Source organism: Prionailurus bengalensis, chromosome D1, assembly GCF_016509475.1.
Source record: "Prionailurus bengalensis isolate Pbe53 chromosome D1, Fcat_Pben_1.1_paternal_pri, whole genome shotgun sequence".
In the NCBI taxonomy this organism is placed as follows: Eukaryota; Metazoa; Chordata; class Mammalia; order Carnivora; family Felidae; genus Prionailurus; species Prionailurus bengalensis.
In genome coordinates this window covers 62,126,952-62,150,664 of record NC_057346.1, presented here as the reverse complement: position 1 = coordinate 62,150,664, position 23,713 = coordinate 62,126,952, and the positions used below count along the sequence as shown (strand labels likewise).

Below are 23,713 nucleotides of genomic sequence, written 5' to 3'. Positions count from 1 at the left end.
CTGGTGAAGACTCTCTTCCTGGCTTGCAGACAGTACTCTGTCTTCACTTCACCTTTCCTCTGAGCATGAGCAGAGAGAGGGAGCTTCTCTGGTGCCTTTCTTAGAAAGACACTAATCCTATCAGCCTAGAGCCCAAACTTTATGACCTCATTTAACTTTAATTACCTCCTGAAATGCTGTCTTCCAACACATTTACATTGGGGGTTAGAACTTCAACATATGAGGGTTATTTTATTTTATTTTATTTTGTTTTATTTTTGGTGGCATACAACCATCTAGAAAATACTATGAATAAAACTCATAACCATCCACAAATTAACACAATGAATGAGGAATATCTCTGTCCTCAAACCTTAGCTTTATCCAGCAATCATTCTGCCTGCTCTGATTAATTGCCTGTATTTCCCCACTAGGGGTCATCTCAAAAATTCATTGCACCTTTGGAATTGTCTGACTTATACTCAGGATGTAGAATATTTAGGGTTTGGTGACTACTGAAGTGGATATGGGGAATGAATGAAAAAAATACGTGCAAAGAACACTTGCTCTGGATTAGACAGTATAATTGTTAATTTTATGTGTTCTCTTGACTGGTTCCCATGGATACTGGATTGATGGCTTAACAGTTTTCTATGTGTGCTTTTTAGAGTGTTTCTGGATGAAATTGGCATTTGAATTGGTGGACTCAATAAAGCAGATGTCATCCCCAACATCTGTGAACATAATCCCAACCAATGAAGGCCTGAATAGAGAAAAATTAAGAGGAAGAAAAGCCTAGGTGCTTCCTCTGTTTGCTTCAGGTGGAACATCATCTTTTCTGGTTCTTGGTACTCCTGATTCTGGGGCCCTCAGAAGTGGACTAGAATCTCTACCTTTAGCTGCTCTCGTTCTCAGGCCTTCAGATTTAGATAGCATTACACCACCAGCTCCCCAGGGTTTCCATCTTGCACATGACAAATCATGGGACTTTTCAGCCTCTACAATTATGTGAACAAGAGTCAATTCCTTATAATAAATCCATTTGTTTATCTATCTATCTCTCCCTCTACTATCTATCTAATCATCCTATTGATTCTTCCTCTTCAGAGAAGCCGAAGTAATACTGATCAGCTACACAAATACAAAAAAAAAATCATGTCATTTATTGAGAAAAGTACTAGAAAAAACAAGTTTACATTCATATTTGGCACATGTTGACTTTTGAATTATATGAAGAGTCCAACTATAAATGCCAAACTATTACTTGAAAAGTAATTATAAATTATAACTAAAGATGTAACTTTGAAATCTCATGTTTTCCAAGATCATCCGGCAAGAATACACAGATCCAACATTGAAGCAGGCTGAGAAAGAGCATGGAGAATGTTAGTATTTAGGAGACAAAATAGGAGAAACATTTGTAATGGAAACTGAAGAAAGGTAAACATGGAAATAGGAGGAGGACCAAAGAAGTGTGGCAGTTAGTAATCCAAGAAAGGAAACACAATCAAGAAATCTGGCAATCAACTGTCAGTCTCACAAGTGAAAATCCAGCACAAACAGTAATGGTGAGGTCAGCAGTGAGAGTGGACACACAGTTTTATGGTACAATATTACTAAAATATTGTCCATGAGGGAGTGAATGAATCCCAGGAAAGAAGACATAAAGGAATCCTATGGCAAATAAGCATGACCTTGAGCAACAGATGGTATAGCAACTTGCACTAGGCTATAATATACACACTTCTTTTACTGCCCAATAACGGAAGAAGATTAAGTATTCTAGCCAAAAATCAATAGGTAGAAGTAGAGAGATGAGTTAAGACTGAGACCTGAAGGATGATTCACACCTCGGTCGTTACCCAATTTTGAAAGAAGGATAATGTGTATGCTTTGATGAATTCACAAGGAATATTTGGATTTTAGAGGGATCACTCTGTCAGCCAAGGGAAGAAATTGATGCATTCTGGCAGAGATGTGTAGGGAAAAATTAGGAGATTGCTTTGGTAATTCAGATGCCAAAAATCTACACTTGGGCAGCTATGGTATAAATGAAGGGGCAGGAACGTTTGTAGAAAGGCTATGAAACTTGACAACTAAATGTACACGGGGATGAGAGTAAATAGTCAAAGAGGAGTGGAAGATTTGAAACCAGGGCTGAGAATAGCAGTGCCCTTAGGAGAAAAGTGACAGGAAGATATATGCACATTTGCCTGTCCATCTGTGAAGTCAGAAGTTCCCTTCTCAGTCCAGAATTTCTGCCTAAGAACATCCACAACTGACAGGAGACAAGTTCTCTAATCTCTACCCTCTCTGTCCTATCATTGTCCCACAAAGGGAGTAGATGATGGTGAAGGAAAATAATATCTAACTCCTGCCATCTTGAAACCTAAGTAAATAGGGGCGCCTGGGTGGCGCAGTCGGTTAAGCGTCCGACTTCAGCCAGGTCACGATCTCGCACTCCGTGAGTCCGAGCCCCGCGTCAGGCTCTGGGCTGATGGCTCAGAGCCTGGAGCCTGTTTCCGATTCTGTGTCTCCCTCTCTCTCTGCCCCTCCCCCGTTCATTCTCTGTCTCTCTCTGTCCCCAAAATAAATAAAAACGTTGAAAAAAAATTTTAAAAATAAATAAAAAAAAAAGAAACCTAAGTAAATAATCCATAAGATACTCACAACTGCACAATGAGGAGGTTTGCAAGATATTTCTCTTCCTAAGGATGAGGAAACTAAGGTTTCAATCGTTGTTTAGATACCATCATCTACTTGATAAGTGGCTGACCTAGTATTCATAACAGGTCTGATCCAAAAACCACTTCCTCCCTTTTCCCTAATGGTTTTTTTTTTTTTTTGGCTCACATGTCTTCCCCAGCAAAGAAATAATACGGAGAATGGTGGTGACATCTATGAAAATGGCAGAGTAAGGACCTTGGAAATTTTCTTCTAACATTGAAACAATGAGAAAATGGGCAAAAATGGTCTGAATCAACTTGTTCAGAATTCTAGACATTAAAGCAAGGTTTACATCTATTCAGGGAGATTGTATTTAGGAAAAATGATTGAATTTTGGGTAATATCAGTGGCTTTGTGTCATTCTAATATACTTTAATTCCCATTCCCTTAAAAAAAAACAACCAGAGTGCGCAGTGAAAACCAATAACCTGGTGACATCTAGAGGGAGCAGATTGGAGCTGGACTTCTTTCAAAATCTCCTTTCCTGAAAATTGTCCTTATTTGGTCTGTCTGATACTTCCTGTGAGGACCATTCTTGCAAGGCTGTCTCTATTTGATGTGGTCCTTATCTCTCTTAATGCAAACATCCTTTTTTCATATGGATAATTGTCAAAAATAATTAAAGGCAATCAGTTAACATTGCAGCTTCCTATGATAGTGGGTAACACTTCAGGAAAGTAATAAATTAACCAAAAAGCTAAAAAGGAAAAGTTGAATAATGAGATATTTACAGGAGCTTTCAATATTTTTGACATATCCCTGAAGTATACAAGGCCATGTGCATGTCAGGGCTCTGCACATGCCCAGGACTATCTGAGAAAGCTTTCAGACCTCATCCCTGGCTCACCTTGAGACTGTGGACAAGCAAGTCTCACTATGGGCATAGAGGCCCATAGTGAATGGCTAAGTGTTGGATTTGTGCTCTATCACACGTATAGATTTCTGAGCAAAGACAAATAGTTACTGCTTCTAGGTATGTTAGGAAATCTCTTTCCAATTATTAGCTGACCCCTGAAATAACTCAGCAGAGACATCAGTCGCTACACCTAATAAACAATTGATGTTACAAAATTAATTCAGAAAATCACTAAGCAAATGCTAATCACAATAACAACAAAGAGCAACAAAAACAAATTCTAGGGAAAGTGGAAAATGTGATTCACAGTGTTGTGCATGATATTATTTAAAATGTCTAGTTTTCATCAGGTTATGGGTCATCAAAAGAAACAAATGGCTCATACACAGGAAAAAATGACAAGAGAAACTGTCCCCAGGTAATCCAAAATATTGGACTTAATAAACCATGCTTTAAATCAGCTATTTTAAATATACTCAATGAACTAAAGGAACTTGTGATAGTGATAATATCAGTAAAGAGATAATAACTATTTTTTAAAAATCATACGTGAAGTCTGGAGTTACAAAATACTATAATTGAAACTAAAAAAAAACTTACCCTAAGGCTCAACAGTACATTTGACAGTACAGAAGAAAGAAAGACCTAACATGAATATTGGTCAATGGAGATTATTCAGTCTGAGTAACTGAAAGAAAAAGAAGGAAGGAAAGTCAGCAGAAGTTCAGGGACTTACGAGACATCATCAAGAATGCCAACATATATGTATGAACGTATGAAAGGAGCAGAATGGACAGAGAGAAAGAAAAAGAAGGAATATTTGAAGAAATAACAGTTAAACTCTCCCAATCTGGTGAACAATTTTAATTAACAGAATCACAACAAACTTCAAGTATGATAAATTTAAAAGATATATTTAGTTACTAAAATGAACAAGGGTTATGCAGAAAGGCACTGGGACTCTGAACATCCTCTGAACATTCTGGGACTCCTGTATATCCTTAATAAGGGATAAATTTCTGGCTAAAAGAAGATGGACCTCACAATCAGAGGAGTGGATAGTAAAGGGGAGAAAACATGGTTTCAGTGAGCGCTAATTATATGCCAAGCAGTGTCTAAATTTATACAGCAGTTATATAACATCATAACAAAAATAATGTAAGATGAGATAATACAAAATTATTCTTAGATGAGTTAAAACTAAAATAATGTTTTGAGAAGTTACATAACTTTACATCTTACATTTTTTTATTGAGCATTTTATGCTTCAGGCAGTATTCTAAGTTTTATACATTCAGTCACTAATTTATTTTACCCTCACCACAACCTCAGGAGTTAGATATTATTATCCCCTTTATAGTTGACCTAAATAGGCACAGAAGGATATCGCAATAGCTCAAAACACAAAAATTAGTGAGTGGATAACTCAGTATCAAACCCAGCCCCTCTGATTATAGTCCTTATGATCATGTGCTCTTAATCATTGCTCAAAGGTTTGGAGTTCAATTCATATTCATTTCAAATGTTCTGGTTTTTGTTTATCACTTCACCTCCCAGTAGAATAATTCTACCATGAACTATAGTATGAACTTCTGCTGGGGAAGCATTGCTTCTTGGCAAATTTTAGTCCCTACTGAGACGACAGAAAAATTTAATCTCATTCTGGGCAATTCAGAATTGATCAAGGGGAACATTCAACATCTTATTCAATGTATCCAATTTATCTGACCATTTCTCTTCCAGTGTTCCTACCATGTCACTCTGCCTCTCACATCACAGGCTTCCGTCCATGTTAAAGTTCTAAACAATCATCCTTTACCTTTATCATTTACTTTATCTTTTACCAAGTATCATTTACCATTCTTTATCATTTCCAACAGCCGCTCAGAAGTCATACTGAGACCCTCCTCAAGTGAAGCAGTCTCAGAAGTCGGCTCCGAATCTCCTTGGTCCTAGCCCCATAGATGATCGGGTTGAGCACAGGAGGCACCAGCACATACAGGTTGGCCAGAAAAATGTGCACATTCTTGGGGACTCGGTGCTGGCCAAAGCGGTGGGTGAGGAAGGAGAAGAAGGCAGGAATGTAGAAGACCAGGATGACCCCCAGGTGGGAGCCACAGGTACTCAGAGCCTTGTGCCTGGCATCTTGAGATGGAAGATGGAAGACAGCATGGAGGATAAAGCCATAGGAAATGGCAATGAGGATGGAATCCAGACCCACGGCCAACAGGGCCACAGTCAGCCCATAGACAATATTGACAGTGATGTTGGCACAGGCCAGGCGAGCGATGCCCATGTGCTCACAGTATGTGTGGGCCATGATATGGTGACCACAGTAAGGCAGTCGCTTCAGCAGGAAGATGAATGGGGAGACAACGGCTATACTACGGAGTATGCTGGCAAGGCCAATTCTGCCTATGACAGTATGGTTGAGGATGGTTGTATATCTCAGTGGGTTGCATATAGCTACGTAGCGATCAAAGGCCATGGCGAGAAGAACTGAGGACTCCAGAGCATAGATAGAATGGACACAAAACATCTGGGCCAGGCATCCACCAAAGGAAATCTCTCCAGCATGAAGCCACAAAATGGCTAATATCTTGGGCACTGTGGTGGAGCTGAGAGCCAGGTCAGTGAGCGAAAGAAGGCACAGGAAGAGGTACATGGGTGCATGAAGAGCACTGTCTGTCACAATGACCAGGATGAGGGCAGCATTCCCAACCAGCGCTACAAGATACATGGCGCAGAAGGGGATGGCGATCCAGACGTGGGCCCACTCCAGCCCTGGGATGCCCGTCAGGATGAGTGTGCCTGGGAGACTGTCATCACTGATGTTGAAAGCAGGCATTCTGCTTGGAAATAAAGGCCCTTATCCAGGGATGATGGAATGCTTTCCCTGTAACATCAGGTGGTTGGGTCATTCACATAAAATGATGACCTTTCTGTGAAATAATCTTTTTTATGTTGAGAAAAATATTTATTGTTATTAACTTATTCAAGAATATTGAAAGACTCTATCACATATAGTCTGCTGTTTGTTTTTGTTTTTTTCTGTTTGCTAATATCTGTGCTCATCAATCATGTTTTGAGGTCTATATTCCAACCACCAACCTAACTATTTAAGCATCTTTCCAATCTGATACATTATGACATATCTCCTACACATCCTATCCATCCTTTATTACTTTGGTCAACTCACATCAACAGTTGCTCCTTGCCTCTTTCATTTATGCCTTTTCCATGCTCATGGAGTCTTTGGTTTTATTTCCCCCCTTCTCTTTTTGCTAAGCTTCAGTGAAAAATTTTCTGCCTCCTAGAAGCCCTCCCTTTCTTCTGGCCCTTAAGTTTTTTGTTTTGTTTTGTTTGTTTGTGTTTTCATCATTCTACTACTTTACAAAATCCCGTTGGCTGAGACTATGTCTTTATGCAGTTGCGACCTCCACACTGACTATGCCCATGTCTGGACCTAAACATTTTGATCAGTGTTCACTAAAGGCTCAATGTTCACGAAAGCCAATGTAACATAATATTGGCTTTTGGACTTAGGATATAATAGTTCATCCAGTTTATTTTCTGTCCAATGTGTTTACATTGATATATAATGTGTCTACATTGATATACACCACGTAACTATAGTTTCTATCTCACCCTTAATGCCTAGAAAGAGATTAGGCTAACTGAATATGCTTACATATCTACAATGATTTGATAATTCATCAGGATATAGTAGAAGAAAGCAAGACATACATGAGACATTCTAGCTGAGAGACAGCACTCTCTACTATGGCAAAGCCAGCCTGAGGTCCTGCATGCCTCCCAGTGTGATGGCTGGATACTGAGGTTAGGTCAGAATACCAAGTGCTGACAGGCAGATCTCGGGAGGAAATTGAGTGTCCTATTGTTGCTCACAATGAAGACATTTTGGAAAGGAAATTTGTTTGTCGTTGTTGTTGTTGTTGTTGTTTTTTCATTTGAGAGAGAGAGAGCGAGAGACAGCAAGCAGGGGAGAGGGGCAGAGGGAGAGAGGCAGAGGGAGAGAATCTTAAGCAGTCTCCATGCTCAGCACAGAGCCTGATACAGGGCTCCATCCCACTACCCTAGGATCATGACCTGAGAGAAAATCAAGAGTTGGACGCTTAACCAACTGAGCCACCCAGGAACCCCAGGGGAATTTGTTTTTGTTGTAGAAGTCTAGACAGTATTTTCAAATGTTCTCCCTAGTAAATATATGGTCTACTAAAAAGAAATCTGTACAGGATTCTGAGAAATTTGAATTTTAGTTCTGATTCTCTAATAAAATTGATTTGTGATTTTGAACAAATCTTCCAATTCTTTGGCCAGTCTTAATTTGGAAAAATTAGTGACTCTATAGTCACCCTCTCTTACCTATCTGCTCATTTTATGGCACTGGAACAATCCCATAACTGATTTGGGCCTTGTTTTTTTTCCATCTATAAATTTGAAATGGCATCGTGGTTTAGTATCTTCACAAAGTTTCTGGTTGAGCAAACATAATGTTCACGAGATTAAAAAAATTAGACACCCCAAACAATCACTCCATTCTTTGCACTTCTTTATTTCTGAAAAACCTTATGGAAAAAATATAGTCATCATTTGCACCCCTAATCAATGTGAAGACAAGGTCCAGAGAAGTAAACTGATGTCATCCACATCACAAAGCGTGTTAAGTCATTAGCACAACTGAAGCACAAATGAAGCACGAAATGAGGCGCCTGATTTATATGTCCTGATTCAGAGTTTCAAGTTTTACTTCACCCAAGTGTTCATGAATCTGACCAATATCTGATTTCCTATCTCTTTCAAACAAGGCACTTTTTCTAATAACAATTCATAAGGCTGCAGTCACTTGATTCATTAATGAATATCAAAGAGATGAGGAGAATTAGGGAGCCCCTCCCGTTTGCACAGACTCTTTCACTGATGACACCAATGGATTTTCTCAGCCTTGACATGAGCCTTAACACTAAGGGAGAGAGGCTTGGATAGTGGAGGGAAGAGAGCTGGAATCACCACCATCTTATCTCCGCTCTCTTCCCAGCCTATTCTTGTCCCTTAAGGAAGATTTCATGTGGTTATGATACGATACTAGTACTCTAGACATTCTGAGATGTGGTGAGGAAAAACCTATGGTAAAATCAGAATTGGACTTTTTTCCCCCTGGGAAGTAATGGGAGAAGGATATTGAGAGAGTGTCACTCTAGTGCACAATGGGGGTGTCTTCCCAAAATTGTCCTAGAGTGTGTCCTTGTGTTCCCTTGTCTTACCTAGACCTCAGTCTGTATTCTTTCATTGAGCACAGTTGTTGGAATCTGATTTCAAGACCATACCTGTGTGGCAGACACACACTTGCAGGTGGGGCATGCTGAGGTTGGAGCTGTGCTGGAGATGTCTTGAGTGTGAGGCTGTGTGGACAGAGGGTGGTCCAGTGACAGCTTGTGCCGGAGGTGTGTATCTGAATCCACAGTGTGACTGAAGGAGGAGAAAGTTGTGTTTCTGTGCAGGTTTGGGTGGGTGTGGGATGAGGGAGCAGAGGGGGCTGAATGTGTAATCTGGGTTGAAATAGCTGATCTTTTCTCTCACCTGAGTTTTCTGGGCTCAGTGAATGTCTTCAGCTCAGCTCTATGGCCCAGCCTCTGGTCAACGGGCTTGATAAGTGAGCTTATTTATTGATTCTGTCTGTGATGCTCAGGAGTGTAAAGCAAAGTGGCGACCTCCAGGGACTTGGTCCATGAAGCACACTTTGAAAAAGAGAACAAGAAAGGGGGTGGTGAAAAAATGAGAAAGAAATAAGGAGAATCTTCCTTGACGACTTTGTCAAGAAATAGAAATGAAATGTCTGGTATACTTTGATGTTTTATCCTCCCTCTTGTCTCTCTGTATCTCTTTTCTATCCTTGTTGCCTTGGTTTCTTCTCTTCTCTTTATTTCTGTGCCTCCTGGAACTCACTTTCAGTGTGAATCCACCATAATTCTATGCTTATCGGCAGCAAATAATGGTGGTGAAACATGCATACATGATTGTATTGGAGGCTTCATTTACAAAACACAAGTTCAAAGATCAAATTACCAAGAATTTCATTATGACGACAGCGGAGCTTTGAGAAAAGCACAAGGCCCTTCTGAGCATGGGCACCATGTAACTGTCCTGCTCGTTTGCCATGAAGCCAGGCCTGGTAGGAAATGACATCAGTGCTCTAGGTAGATCCTCTCAGCTCCCTAACTCCAACCATCTCTCTGCTCTCTGCACCAAGGATTCCCTCTGTCAAAGCCCTTTCCAGGATAGTTCATTTTTCTCCCATGTCTAAAAATACTCGACTCTCTCCCCTTGTAACAGATCTATCTCCTCTGAATTATTTCAATCTAGAGGTCTTCAAACATTTCATATGGAGATTTCCTAAAAGAATATTCAAAACATGATATTACCTTCTATAACTTTAACTTGACTATAAGAATTATCATTAAAAGTTTGAAGAGTAGAAAAGGATGCAATTTCTGGTATATTGTGAACTTTGCCATTTAAAAATTAAATTCCCATAGACAATATTTAATTCATCCTATGGACACTGTATGCCCTTGAAATTTGTAATTCACCACTATCCATTTAAAAGTATTTGAGCAAGTTTTTCTTAGCTGTCAGAAATTTGACATTATGCTTTTTCTGTTTGAAGTAACTCCATTTTCCCACATGTATTTTTTTGCTTGAATGTCGTTATAACTCTTCTATTCTTGTCAAAGAATAAGCAATTGCTTTATTTCCTATACACTAGTCTCAAAATGTTAAAATGTTTTATTATAACAATGATTATAAAATACATTAGTAAAATCAATATGATAATATTTAAAATTTCTGAATAATAATCATAGGGCTACTTTGTTTTGGAAATATTCCTTAATGAGGTGGATGAAGCTTTTACTTTCTTCCAAATCACCTCATGTATTCACAAGTCAATATTGATTCAATGAAGTGGGGTTCATGCTTAGTTATTCTTAATTTGATTTTGATTTTGATTTTTTTAAATGTTTTATTTATATTTTTGAGAGAGAGAGAGAGAGAGAGAGAGAAAGAGAGTGAGTAGGGGAGGGGCAGAGAAAGAAAGAGACACAGAATCAGAAGCAGGTTCCAGGCTCTGAGCTGTCAGCACAGAGCCCGACCTGGGGCTCGGGCTCATGAACCACGAGATCATGACCTAGGGAAGTTGGATGCTTAACTGACTGAGCCAGTCAGGCGCCTATTAATTTTATTTTTAAAAGTAAAATCTTGGAACCCGTGGTTATGTAAGTTACTTAGCTGTGATGGAAGGAGTTTTGTTTCTGTGTTATGGCAATCAAGCTATAATTGAGAGTAACAGCTGTAATCAGCAATGGTCCTAAAAGAGGAGGTTCTGGCAAAAGAGGGTGCACTGGTAATAGGATTCTGAGGAGGGATTCCAGCCAGGCAGCACTGGTATACATGAGGGACATGATGAGGTTGGTTCCAAGTAAGGGGCAATTTTAAAATGTCACTTGGAACCTACTGTTTCTATGAGAATCAACTGGTACAGCCAAGGAAAACAGCGGATGCTAGAGTGACACTAACAGGAACAGAGTGTGCATAGGATAGACAAATCCCCTAGCCCTGCCCGAGCTCTCTAATCGGCCTCTACTGCCTTTTCAGGGCAGATTCTAACAGCCAGCCAGCAGGTGGAGGGAAAGTGTGGTCCCAGCCTAAGCATCTCCAAGCAGAGCACAGAAGGGTTTGAAGCTGAGAGACAATGGCTTAGCAATTAACACAAAAACCCTGTGATTCGTATGTGTGTATGCACATGTTATAACCTGTATGACACTGGGAGCTTGAGTACATATAAATCATATGAAAATAAAAATAAATCCACTTGTTTTGCTATATCTTACAATAAGTTTTTAATTATTATTAAATGTAAGAGAAATGTATATGACTAAGAAAACAGGAAACATTTCAATAGATTACATCATTTTTGGATTGTATATAACTCAAAATATTTCATAAAACTCATAAAAATGGTGTTTATTTGAACGAAGCATAACTTTTCTAATTCACATCTTCTCAAACCAAACACATACATACATGTGACATGACTTTTTCATGTTTAAAGTCTTCCGTGATTTTTTAAAAATATTGTAGGCCATAAAAACATGTCAGTTATATATACAAGTTCTAAATGTCACAATTCACCTATATGGGATTATATTTTTCTTTCTAGTTAACAATATAATCTAATGATAGCCATTCAGTCACAATTCCAAAAATGTTCTGAAGTGAAACATGTGAAGAAAGAGATCTTTGGTATTTGAATCTTTCTTTCATTTTCTATCATCTAACTCTCCATTAAGAACTTTGACACATTTAAATTTGGATTGGGGAAGAAAGAGACAAAACCACTCCCACTGCCATATTTCCTTAATAATATATTTATATTCAGGACATACAAACACTGCCAAAATATTCTGCTCCAAAGCCATTGTTGCTTTTAAATATGTATAAGAAGCGAAAGCAAGCCTTCAGCAAGTCATACAGTGATATAATGACTCATAGAGGAGACTTGCTGTAAATGGAGAATTAAGTGTTCCTTTGCTTATTGCCTAGATGACACAGTGGACTAGATGAGAAAATTAGGCTTAAAGTATAAATGACTTCTAAGATCACTGAAATTCTTTAAAGATTATTTATTTTTGAGAAAGAGTGAGAGAGTGAAGGTGGGGCTGAGAGAGGGAAAGAGAATCCCAAGCAGGCTCCACACTGTCAACACAGAGCCTGATGCAAGGCTAGAATTCATGAACCTTGAGATCATGACCTGAGCTGAAGTCAGACGCTTATTCGACTGATCTCCCTGCACCGAATTTTTATAACTATATAATCATAGAATTTTTATAACTATATAATCATAATCCTAACACAAGAATGACAAAAACTAATCTCTTTCCACCAGAGATTGTTTGTCTGGCAGGGGAGGATTTGTCCTTCCTTCAGAGTAGCTCTCTGGCTCCTAACCTGGATAAATCTCACCACGCAGCCCCTCTGCTTCTATTTCTCGTACTGGGGAACACTGTAGTAATCTTCTGGGGCTGCCGTGACAGAGTGCCATAGGCTGGATGGTTCAAACACGGCAATTTATTTTCTCACTGTTCTGGAGTCTAGAAAGTCCAAGAGAAAGGTCAGGTAGGCTTCAGTTTCTGGTGAAGACTCTCTTCCTGGCTTGCAGACAGCACTCTGCCTTCACTTCACCTTTTCTCTGAGCATTAGCAGAGAGGTGGTGGGAGGGGGGGTTCTCTGGTGCCTTTCTTAGAAGGACACTAATCCTATTATCCTAGAGCCTGAACTTCATAATCTCATTTAACTTTAATTACCCCTCTAAATGCTAACTTCCAACACAGTTACATTGGGGGTTAGACCTCAACATATGAGAGCTTTTGTTTTTGTTTTGGTGTCATACAATCAGTACATAGTAAATACCATGGTCAAAAATCATAAATATCCACAAATTAACACAATGAATATCCCTGGCCTCAAATCTTAGCTTTGCCTAGCAATCATTCTGCTTGTTCTGGTTAATTTCCTCTATTTTCCCCCATTAGGTGTCATCTCAAACATTCACTGCACCTTGGGAATTGCTGTTTGACTTATACTGAGGGTGTAGAATATTTAGAGTTTGGTGACTACTGGCATGGGTATGGGAAATGAATGAGAAAGATATGTGCAGAATGACACCTGGGTTTTTCCTTTAGTCTGTGTGATAGTTAATTTTATGTGTTACCTGACTGGTTCCCATGGTGCCTGGATAGTTGGTTAAACAGTTTTGGATAGTTGGTTAAACAAGTGTGTTTGTAAGAGTGTTTCTGGATGAAATTAGTGTTTGAATTGTGGACTCAAAAAAGCAAGTTGCCATTGTCAACAGCTATGAGCATCACCCAATCCACCGAAGGCCTGAAGTGACCAAAAAGTTGGAGGAAAAAAAAAAAAAACCTCAAGAGCTTCTTATCTGTTTGCTTCAGTTAGGACATCATCTTCTTGGGTCCTTGGTGCTCCTGATTCTCAGGCCATCAGATGTGGACTACAGTCTCTACTATCAGCTGATCTTGTTTGCAGGCCTTCAGATTTAGACAGCATTACATCACCAGGTTCTCTGGGTTTGCATTTGCACATGACAAATAATGGGGCTTTTTAACCTCCATAATTACATGAACATGAGCCAATTCCTTAATATAAATCCATCCTTATATCTATATCTATATCCATATAGAATATCTATATCTATCTATCTAATCTATCTTATTGATTCTGACTCTTCAGAAAAGCCTAGGTAATGCAGTTCAGAACAAAAAAAAATCATGTAATTTATTGAGAAAAGGAAACTATCAAGAACAGGTTTGCATTCATATTTGGCACATGTTGACTTTTCAATTCTATGCACCAACCAACTAACTATAGATGCCAAACTATTAGTTGGAAATATTATAAATCATAACTAAAGATATAGATTTGAAATCTGATATTTCTAAGATCACTCAGCAAAAATACAGAGTTAAAACTAGAGCAGGCTTAGGAAAAAAGCTGTGCAGAATGTTAGTATTTACGGAAAAAAAAATTGAAGAAATCATTTGTAAAGGAAACTGAAGAGAGGTGAACATGGAAATCAGCCTCGGACCAGGGAAATGTGGCTCTACCTAATCCAGGAAAGGAGAAAGAATCAAGAAATAAGGAACAGTCAACTGTATCAACCTCTCAAGTGAGAATCCAGCCCATATAGTGATGGTGAGGTCAGTGGTGGCAGTGGAAGCACAGTTTTATGGCACGATATTACTAAAGTATTACCCATGGGAGTGAATGAGAAGTAGGAGAGAAGATATGAAGGAATCTGATGGAGTCCTTGAGCAGCTCCTGGTACCCTGACTTGCACCAGGCTTTAATATACACACTTCTCTTTTTGCTGCCCACGAAAGGGAAAAAGTTTAATTATTTTAGCCAAAATCAATGGATAGAAGTAGAGAGATGAGTTAAGACCAATTCCCAAAGGATGATACATGCCGGCATCATTTCCCAAGTTTTAAACAAAAGATAATATGTATATTTTAAGGAACCTCACCAGGAGTGTTTGGATTTTAGAGTGAGCACTATGTAGGCCAAGAGAATCATTGATGCATTCTGGTGGAGCTGGTACAGGGAAAAATTAAGAGATTGCTTTGGTAATTCAGGTGGTGAAAGTCTCTACTCAGGCAGATATGGTATAAATGAATGGGCAGGAATGTTTGTAGAAAGGCTATGAAATGTGAAAACTAAATGGACACGGGGATGAGAGTAATAACAGTCAAAGAGAGGTGGAGGATTTTATCCCAGGTCTGAGAATGACAGTGCTCTTAGGAGAAAAGTGACAGGAAGTCCTTCCTCTGTGAAGTCAGAAGTTCTCTTCTCAGCCCAGCATTCCTGCCTGAGAACATCCACAACTGACAGGAGACAAGTTCTCTGGTTTCTACCGTGTCTGTCCTATGATTGTCCCAAAAGGGGGGTAGATGCTGGTGAGGAAAATAACATCTGTTGCTCTCCTGCCATCTTGCAACCTAAGTAAATAATCCATATTATACTCACAACTGCACAACAAGGAGGTTTGTAAGATACCTCTTGCTAAGGTTGAGGAAACTAAAGTTTCAATCATGGTTTAGATAACATCATCTAACTGATAAGTGACTGACCTGGTATTCATAACAAGTCTGATCTAAAAACCATTTTCTCATATATAACACACTTCCTCCTTTTTTCCCTAATGATTTCTTGGCTCTCATGTCTTCCAGCAAAGAAATAATATGGAGTACTGCAGTGACATCTGTGAAAATGGCCAAGTAACAACCTCGGAAATTTTCCTCTTCCATTGAAACAATGAGAAAATGAGAAAAATGATGGTCTAAATCAAACCTGTTTGGAATTCTAGACATTAAACCAAGGCTTGCATCTATGCAGGGAGATTATATTTAGGAAAATGGTTGAATTTTTGTAAGATTTGTGGTTTTGTGTCATTTTGATTTGTTCTAATCCCATTTCCTCACTCTCCAGCTCTATAGAAGTCTTAAAGATTGTCAACCTGTGTGCAGAGTGAAAACCAGTAGCCTGGTGGCATCAGTAGATAGCAGACTGGGGCTGGGCTTCTTTCAAAATGTCCTTTAGAAACTTGTAATTATTTGACCTATTTGATACTTCCTGTAAAGACCACTCTTGCAAGGCTGTCTCTATTTGATCTGATCTATAGCTGTCCTAATAGAAATATCCTTTTTCCCTGTGGGCATTTGTTAAAACCAATTACAGGCAATCAGTTAACTTGGCAGCTGCCTGTGATAGTGGATAACAATTGGGGAGAGTAATAAATTAAGTAAAAAGCCAGAAAGGAAAAGCTGAAGAATGAGATATTTATAAGAACTTTGAATATTTTTGACATATCCCTTAGATATACAAGGCCATGTGCAAGTTAAGGCTCTGCACATTCCCAGGGCTGTAGACATGACCAGAAAAGATTTGAGTTGGTTAAGCGACCAACTTCAGCTCAGATCACACAGTTGATGAGTTCCAGCCCCACATCGGGCTCTGTGCTGACAGTTCAGAGCCTGGAGCTTACTTCAGATTTTGTGTCTCCCCCCTCTCTCTACCCCTCCCCTGCTCATGCTCTGTGTCTGTCTCTCAATAATAAATAAACGTTAAAAAAATTGTTTTAAAGTCCAGTTTTCCAGGGGTGCCTACGTAACTCAGTTGGTTAATTATCTGGCTCTTGGTTTTGGGCTCATATCATGATCCCATGGTTTGTGAGATCAAGCCTGACATAGGATTCCTGCTGACAGTGCAGAGCCTGCTTGGGATTCTCTCTCTCCCTTTCTTTGTGCCACTCTTTCACTCAATTCTCTCTCTCCTTCTCTCTTTCTCTCTCTCAAAATATATAAATACACTTTAAAATGTCCACTTTTCAGCAGATTATGGGGTATCAAAAGAAACAAACAAAAAGAATAAGAAAAGTATGGCCCATACACAGGAAAAAAATTTACCAATAGAAACTGTCCCTGAGAAGGCCAAAACACTGAACTTAATAAACCATGACTTTAAATCAACTATTTTAAAAATGCCCAAAGAACTAAAGGAAATGATGATAGTGATAATATCAGTTAAAGAGATAGTAATTATTTTTTAAAAGAAATAGGGGCAATTAAAAATGCCACTTGGAACTCACTGTTTCAATTAGAATCAATTGCTACTGCCAATGAATACAACAGATGCTTGGGTGGCAGTGACAGGAAAATAATTTATAATACATATATATTTTTAATGAAAAACATTGATTTTTACATGCAAAAAACTCAACAAATTCCAACTATGATGAACTTAAAAAGACACAGCAACTGAAGTCAACAATGGACTGTGCATAAGGGTACTGGGACTGGTCAGGTTTCTATAACAAGGGATGAAATTATGGCTAAATAGAAGTAAACCTTACAATCAGAAGAGGGGGGGAATAATGGGAGAAAATGTGGTTTTACTGAGCACTAATCATATCCCAAGCACTGTCTAACATTTATTAGCAGTTATAATAATTATGTCAGCTCAGATAATACAAAATAAGTCTTATATAAGTTATAAAATGGAAATAATAATGTCTAGAGAAGTTACATAACATTTACATCTCATATTTATTTATTGGGTATTTTATATTTCAGACACTATTCTCAGATTTCTGCATACACTCAATAATATGTCAATCCTCACCACAACCTCAAGTGTTAAATGTTATCATTATCCCCTTTTACTGTTGACCAAAGTAGAGATAAAAGGCGGAGGAGCTGGGATTCAAACACAAGCACCCCCATGCTAGTTCTCATGCTCTTGGCCACTGCCCAGCATTTTGGAGTTCATATCCAAAGCACTCCAAGTGTTCAGGTTTTTGTTTGTTTTTCACGTCACTTCCCAGTAGAATATTTCTTCCATGAGATGCAGTGTGAATTCTGACAGGAATGCCTTTCTTCTTGGTAAATTATAGTCCCTACTGAGATGACAGGAAAAATTTAACCTCATTCTGGGCAATTCAGAATTGCTCAATAAGCATATTCAACGTCATATTCAATGTATCCAATTTATCTGACCATTTCTCTTTCAGTGCTTCCTGCCATGTCACTCTGCCTCTCACATCACAGGCTTCCATCCATGTTAAAGTTCTAGACAACTATCCTTGCTCATTTGCTTTTCTTTAACATTTACAACGCTGCTCAGAAGTCATACTGAGACCTTTCCCAAGTGAAGCAGTCTCAGAAGTCGGCTCCGAATCTCCTTGGTCCTAGCCCCATAGATGATCGGGTTGAGCACAGGAGGCACCAGCACGTACAGGTTGGCCAGAAAAATGTGCACATTCTTGGGGACTCGGTGCTGGCCAAAGCGGTGGGTGAGGAAGGAGAAGAAGGCAGGAATGTAGAAGACCAGGATGACCCCCAGGTGGGAGCCACAGGTACTCAGAGCCTTGTGCCTGGCATCTTGAGATGGAAGATGGAAGACAGCATGGAGGATAAAGCCATAGGAAATGGCAATGAGGATGGCATCCAGACCCATGGCCAGCAGGGCCACAGTCAGCCCATAGACAATATTGACAGTGATGTTGGCACAGGCCAGGCGAGCGATGCCCATGTGCTCACAGTATGTGTGGGCCATGATATGGTGACCACAGTATGGCAGTTGCCTCAACAAGAAGATGAATGGGGAGACAAGAACTATGCTACGGAATATGCTGGCAAGGCCAATTCTGCCTATGACAGTATGGTTGAGAATAGTTGTGTATCTCAGTGGGTTGCATATAGCTACGTAGCGATCAAAGGCCATGGCAAGAAGAACTGAGGACTCCAGAGCATAGATAGAATGGACACAAAACATCTGGGTCAGGCATCCACCAAAGGAAATCTCTCTAGCATAAAGCCATAAAATGGCTAATGTCTTGGGCACAGTAGTGGAGCTGAGAGCCAGGTCAGTGAGCGAAAGAAGGCACAGGAAGAGGTACATGGGTGCATGAAGAGCACTGTCTGTCACAATGACCAGGATGAGGGCAGCATTCCCAGTCAGCGCTACCAGATACATGGTGCAGAAAGGGATAGCGATCCAGACGTGGGCCCACTCCAGCCCTGGGATGCCCGTCAGGATGAGTGTGCCTGGGAGACTGTCATCACTGATGTTGGAAACTGACATTCTGCTTGGCAAACAAAGGGCTGTATCCAAGGGGTGATGGGATGCCTTCATATATTTGATTCATTCACCTAAAATGGTAATCTTTCTGTGACACAATTTTGTTTATGTTGAGAAAAAACATATATTGTTTTTAATTGTTTCCAAATCTTAAAATAATATGTCTCATACAATCCATTTCTTCTATCTGCTATTTTCTTTACTCAAAATCATGTTTTGACATCCACATTCCAAGCCCCAATCATACCTAAGAATGCTTTGTAGGGTACCTGGATTCCTAAACTTTAGTCCTAATTTGTCAAATGATGATGCACAACCTTGAGAAAAAAATCTTTTCCCTCCTCTAAGCAGTCTCCAGTTATGAAAACCAATGAGTCTGGAATCCTAGTCCCAGCTCTTTTGCATATTCATCTTTAGCATTGGATAGTCCCATAATAATTTAAGATTCATTTTTTTTTCATTTATCTGTTGGAAATGAGACCACCTGGCTTACCTATCTCACATTTTTGTGGGTGAGAAGGTGTTAAGTATATAGGATTAAAACGTTGGACCCCCAAAATAATGTCCTCCCCCTTTGTGCAAGCTCTTTTTCCTGTAGCCACATACTGGAGTGATAAAGAGTATCATACCTATCATACCTGTTTTACCAAGGGAATGTCCACGTTCAGAGAAATAAACTGATGCAATCCAGATCACAAAGCAAATTACTATCAGGACTGAAATTATGTCTCACATCTCATGATTCAAAGTTTGATATTTTCACATCACTTGGCTGTCCATTTATTTGGCCAATATTTGAATTCCTTTATTTTTCTTGCCAGACGCTCTAATATTAATATTTAATGCTGTAATAATTTTACTCATTATCTGGATTTCGAAAAGACCGATACAATGAAAGCCCTTATTTGCCTGGGGACTTCCACTGATGGAAGTCCAGCCAGTACCGGAGAAAAGTGTGGGCGCTCAAGTGGAAAGCTGGAGTCACTACCACCTTCTCCTGCCCCCCCTTCCCAGCTTATTCTTGCTAGCAAAGGGAGATTTCCAAAGATTACTGTAAGGAAGCTGCTATTTTGTGAGATACTCTGGTATTCTATGTGAGTACCAGAAAGATGAGGTCCAAGCAATGTTTCTGCCCCCCACCCCCTGCCCAGGGAAACAACGTGAAAAAGACATTGAACTGGAGCACCACTTTGGGTGGAATGGGAGAACTCTCCCAAATTTGCCCCACTCAGCCTTGGCTGTGGATCACCATGATGCCTTGGAGACCTAGGCTTTTATCATTAAACTCTGAGTTCTTTCTCTGAGCATAATCTTTTTCTAGAATGTGATTTCAAAAACATACCTGTGTCAAGTGCCATATGTTCACAAGCTGAGCATGCTGAGCCTGGAGCTTTGTGATGGGTGTCACATGTGAGTGTGGGGCTATGTGGGAGAGTATGTGGTAGAGCAATAGCTTGTGCAGGCGTCGTACGCCTGAAGGCAGTGGGTTGTTTAGGGATGTGAAAGCTGTGTTCTTGTGCAGGTTGTATGGACGTGATTTGGAGGGTAAAGGGGGCTGAATGTGGAAACTGAGTTCAAAAGTCTGATCTGTCCTCAATTTTGTGAGCCCATTGAGTATCTTCAGCATAGTTTTGAGTTCCAGCCTCCTCTGATTAAGGGATTTGGTAAGTGAGGCTATTTACGGACTCTCTGTGATGCTCAGTTATGAAATCCCAAAGCTGCTTGCTCTAGAGATTTGATCCGTGGTGTTTATTCCTAGGGAGATAATAAGGAGTGGTTGGAAAACAAAGATTAAGGCATGAGGAAAGAATATTTTCCGTAGGATATTTTCAGGGAAAGTGGAAATAAAACCTAGTAGGTTTTATGTTTCTTTTCCCTTCTCTTCTCTTATATCCTCCGTTCTTTCCTTTTCTCTGCTTTCCCTTAATTTTGTGTATTTCACTGAATTTCCATGTATCGTGGTCCACGGTATTCTATATAGACAAGGCATCACGAATGTTATATGTAAATACAGTGGTAAGAAATGGCAGTGGAGATGCTCCTGCTCTGTTGTCTCATTAGCCTTAATACGTTTAAAAATTAATTATTAATAATTTTAACAACATGGAAGCAGAATATTAAACAAACACCGGACCCTTCTAAGTGTGGGCCTTATGCTACTGTGCAGGTTTCACACCCACGAAGCTTGCCTGGAAGTGGAGCGATCACTTCTTTAGCCAAATCCCCCCAGATCCTTTGACATCAGCCATCCATCAAACCTTCACACCAAAGATTCCTTCCCCCCAAAGACTTCAGAGTACTGCATTCTTTTCCTTTGTTCATACTTATTTCCTCTCATGTTAATACAAACCAGTGATCTTCAAAAATCTTTGCCTGGGAACTTGCCAAAAGAATTTTGAAATAGTATATGCTCCCTCAAAAATATCAAGTTGACATCTAAAAATTGTCATTTAATACTTAAGCTCTAGAAAAGGATATGATGTTCAGTATAGTGTAAATATTGACATTTTTAAGATAAAAATATCACTTTAGTCTTATAAGTCCTATGGAATCTAAATAGCCTTGAAATTTTCTTCCCCACTTTAAAGTGGACCAATAAAGGGGTCCAATAAAGTGGACCTTTATTATCCACTTAAAAATACATGAACAAGGTTTCCATAACTGTCACAAATTTAACATTATTGCTTTGTCTCCTTGAAGTTGGTCCATTTTCCTACATATTAATTTTTAAGCTTAAAAATCCTGTGATGTTCACTCTTTCATCATTGTTTGCAATAAAAATATGTATGCAAATTGTAATGATTAATTTTATTTTCTTTAATCATTTGGCTTTGAGTATTAAAATGTTTGATAATTACAATTATTTTAATTATACATTAATAAAGCCATATAAAGAAACTTTAATTTCATAAATTATTAAACATACACCAATTATTTTCAAAAACCAAGTTTTTAATATGATTGATGGGGTTTTCTGGACACTTTCTGATACCATACACAAAAATAAAATCAAAATGGATGAAAGGCCTAAATGTAAGATAGGAAGCCATCAAAATCCTAGAGGAAAAAGCAGGCAAAAACCTCTTTGAACTTGGCAGCAGCAATTTCTTACTCAACACGTCTCCGGAGGCAAGGGAAACAAAAGCAAAAATGAACTACTTGGACCTCATCAAAATAAAAAGCTTCAGCACAGCGAAGGAAACAATCAGCAAAACTAAAAGGTAACCGACAGAATGGGAGAAGGTATTTGCAAATGACATATCAGATAAAGGGTTAGTATCCAAAATCTATAAAGAACTTTTCAAACTCAACACCCAAAAACCAAATAATCCAGTGAAGAAATGCATGACGTGAATAGACATGGAGACACTTCTCCAAGGAAGACATCCAGATGGCCAGCCAACACATGAAAAAATGTTCAACATCACTCATCTTCAGGGAAAGGAAAATTGAAACCACAACAAGATATCACCTTACACCGGCAGAATGGCTAACATTAACAACTCAGCCAATGACGGATGTTGGTGAGGATGCGGAGAAAGAGGATCTCTTTTGCATTGTTGGTGAGAATGCAAGCTGGTGCAGCCACTCTGGAAAACAGTATGGAAGTTCCTCAAAAAACTAAAAATAGAACTACCCTATGACCCAGCAATTGCACTACCAGGCATTTATTTACGGGATACAGGTGTGCTATTTCGAAGGGGCACATGCACCCCCATGTTTATAGCAGCACTATCAACAATAGCCAAAGTATGGAAAGAGCCCGAATGTCCATCGATGGATGGATGGATAAAGACGATGTGGTATATATATATATATATATATATATACACACAATGAGTATTACTCGGCAATCAAAAAGAATGAAATCTTGCCATTTGCAACTACGTGGATGGAACTGGAGGGTATTATGCTAAATGAAATTAGTCAGTCAGAGAAAGACAAAAATCATATGACTTCACTCATATGAGGACTTTAAGAGACAAAACAGATCAACATAAAGGAAGGGAAACAAAAATAATATAAAAAAAGGGATGGGGAAAAAACAGGAGAAACTCATAAATATGGAGAATAAACTGAGGGTAACTGGAGGGGTTGTGGGAAGGGGGATGGGCTAAATGGGTAAGGGGCATTAAGGAATCTACTCCTGAAATCATTGTTTCACTATATGCTAACTAATTTAGATGTAAATTTAAAAAAAATAAAAAATAAAATTAAGAAAAAAAAAGATTGATGGGTTTTTTCTTGTTTTTCCTTCAATGAATTCATATATTCAAAAATGAATAATGATGGTATGAGACAAGTTTCACCCTTAGTTATCTCCATTTAATTTTTATAAAATTAAGCTCTGAGAACTCTTGTTTTTATATAAATAGTTATGGATGGAAGAAGTCTGAATTGCAGGGCACACTGACTTGATAGGGATTTGGTAACTGCTGTAATCAATTTCTTCTGTGAGAAAGAAGATTCTGGTTATAGAAGTTTAAAGGACACTGCCCAGAGGGCTGGGGCCCAGACTTCTAAGAATGGACCACCAAGAGATGGCGCTGGTATATATAAGTTATATCACAAAGCTGTTTGGAGGTAAGAGTGGGGGGAAAACCACCCACAAACTGGAACCAGCTGCTTATGTTAGAATCAACTGCTGTTGCTGGGGCGCCTGGGTGGTGTAGTCGGTTAAGCGTCCGACTTCAGCTCAGGTCACGATCTCTCAGTCCATGAGTTCGAGCCCCGTGTCGGGCTCTGGGCTGATGGCTCAGAGCCTGGAGCCTGCTTCCTATTCTGTGTCTCCCTCTCTCTCTGCCCCTCCCCCGTTCATGCTCTGTCTCTCTCTGTCTCTCTGTAAATAAACGTGAAAAAAAAAATTTTAGAATCAACTGCTGTTGCGAAGGATAAAGCAGTTGCTTGGGTGACAATTAC

The 23,713-nt window shown here is 39.2% G+C and overlaps 2 protein-coding genes across 2 annotated transcripts; both read right to left on the bottom strand.

Annotated features, from left to right (window-relative positions):
• Positions 1 to 5,451: 5,451 nt before the first annotated feature.
• LOC122482595 (olfactory receptor 52D1-like) lies at positions 5,452 to 6,424 on the bottom strand. Its single transcript, XM_043578904.1, has one exon. The coding sequence runs from the start codon at positions 6,408 to 6,410 to the stop codon at positions 5,454 to 5,456; it is 957 nt and encodes a 318-aa protein (XP_043434839.1). The 5' UTR covers positions 6,411 to 6,424; the 3' UTR covers positions 5,452 to 5,453.
• Positions 6,425 to 17,839: 11,415 nt separating this feature from the next.
• Positions 17,840 to 18,808, bottom strand: LOC122482594 (olfactory receptor 52D1-like). Its single transcript, XM_043578902.1, has one exon. It carries the CDS (start codon positions 18,794 to 18,796, stop codon positions 17,840 to 17,842), a length of 957 nt encoding a protein of 318 aa, XP_043434837.1. The 5' UTR covers positions 18,797 to 18,808.
• Positions 18,809 to 23,713: the final 4,905 nt, after the last annotated feature.

Excerpts from the sequence above, each read along its gene's own strand:
- LOC122482595 (XM_043578904.1), bottom strand. The coding sequence starts at position 6,410 with ATGCCTGCTTTCAACATCAGTGATGACAGTCTCCCAGGCACACTCATC.
- LOC122482594 (XM_043578902.1), bottom strand. The coding sequence starts at position 18,796 with ATGTCAGTTTCCAACATCAGTGATGACAGTCTCCCAGGCACACTCATC.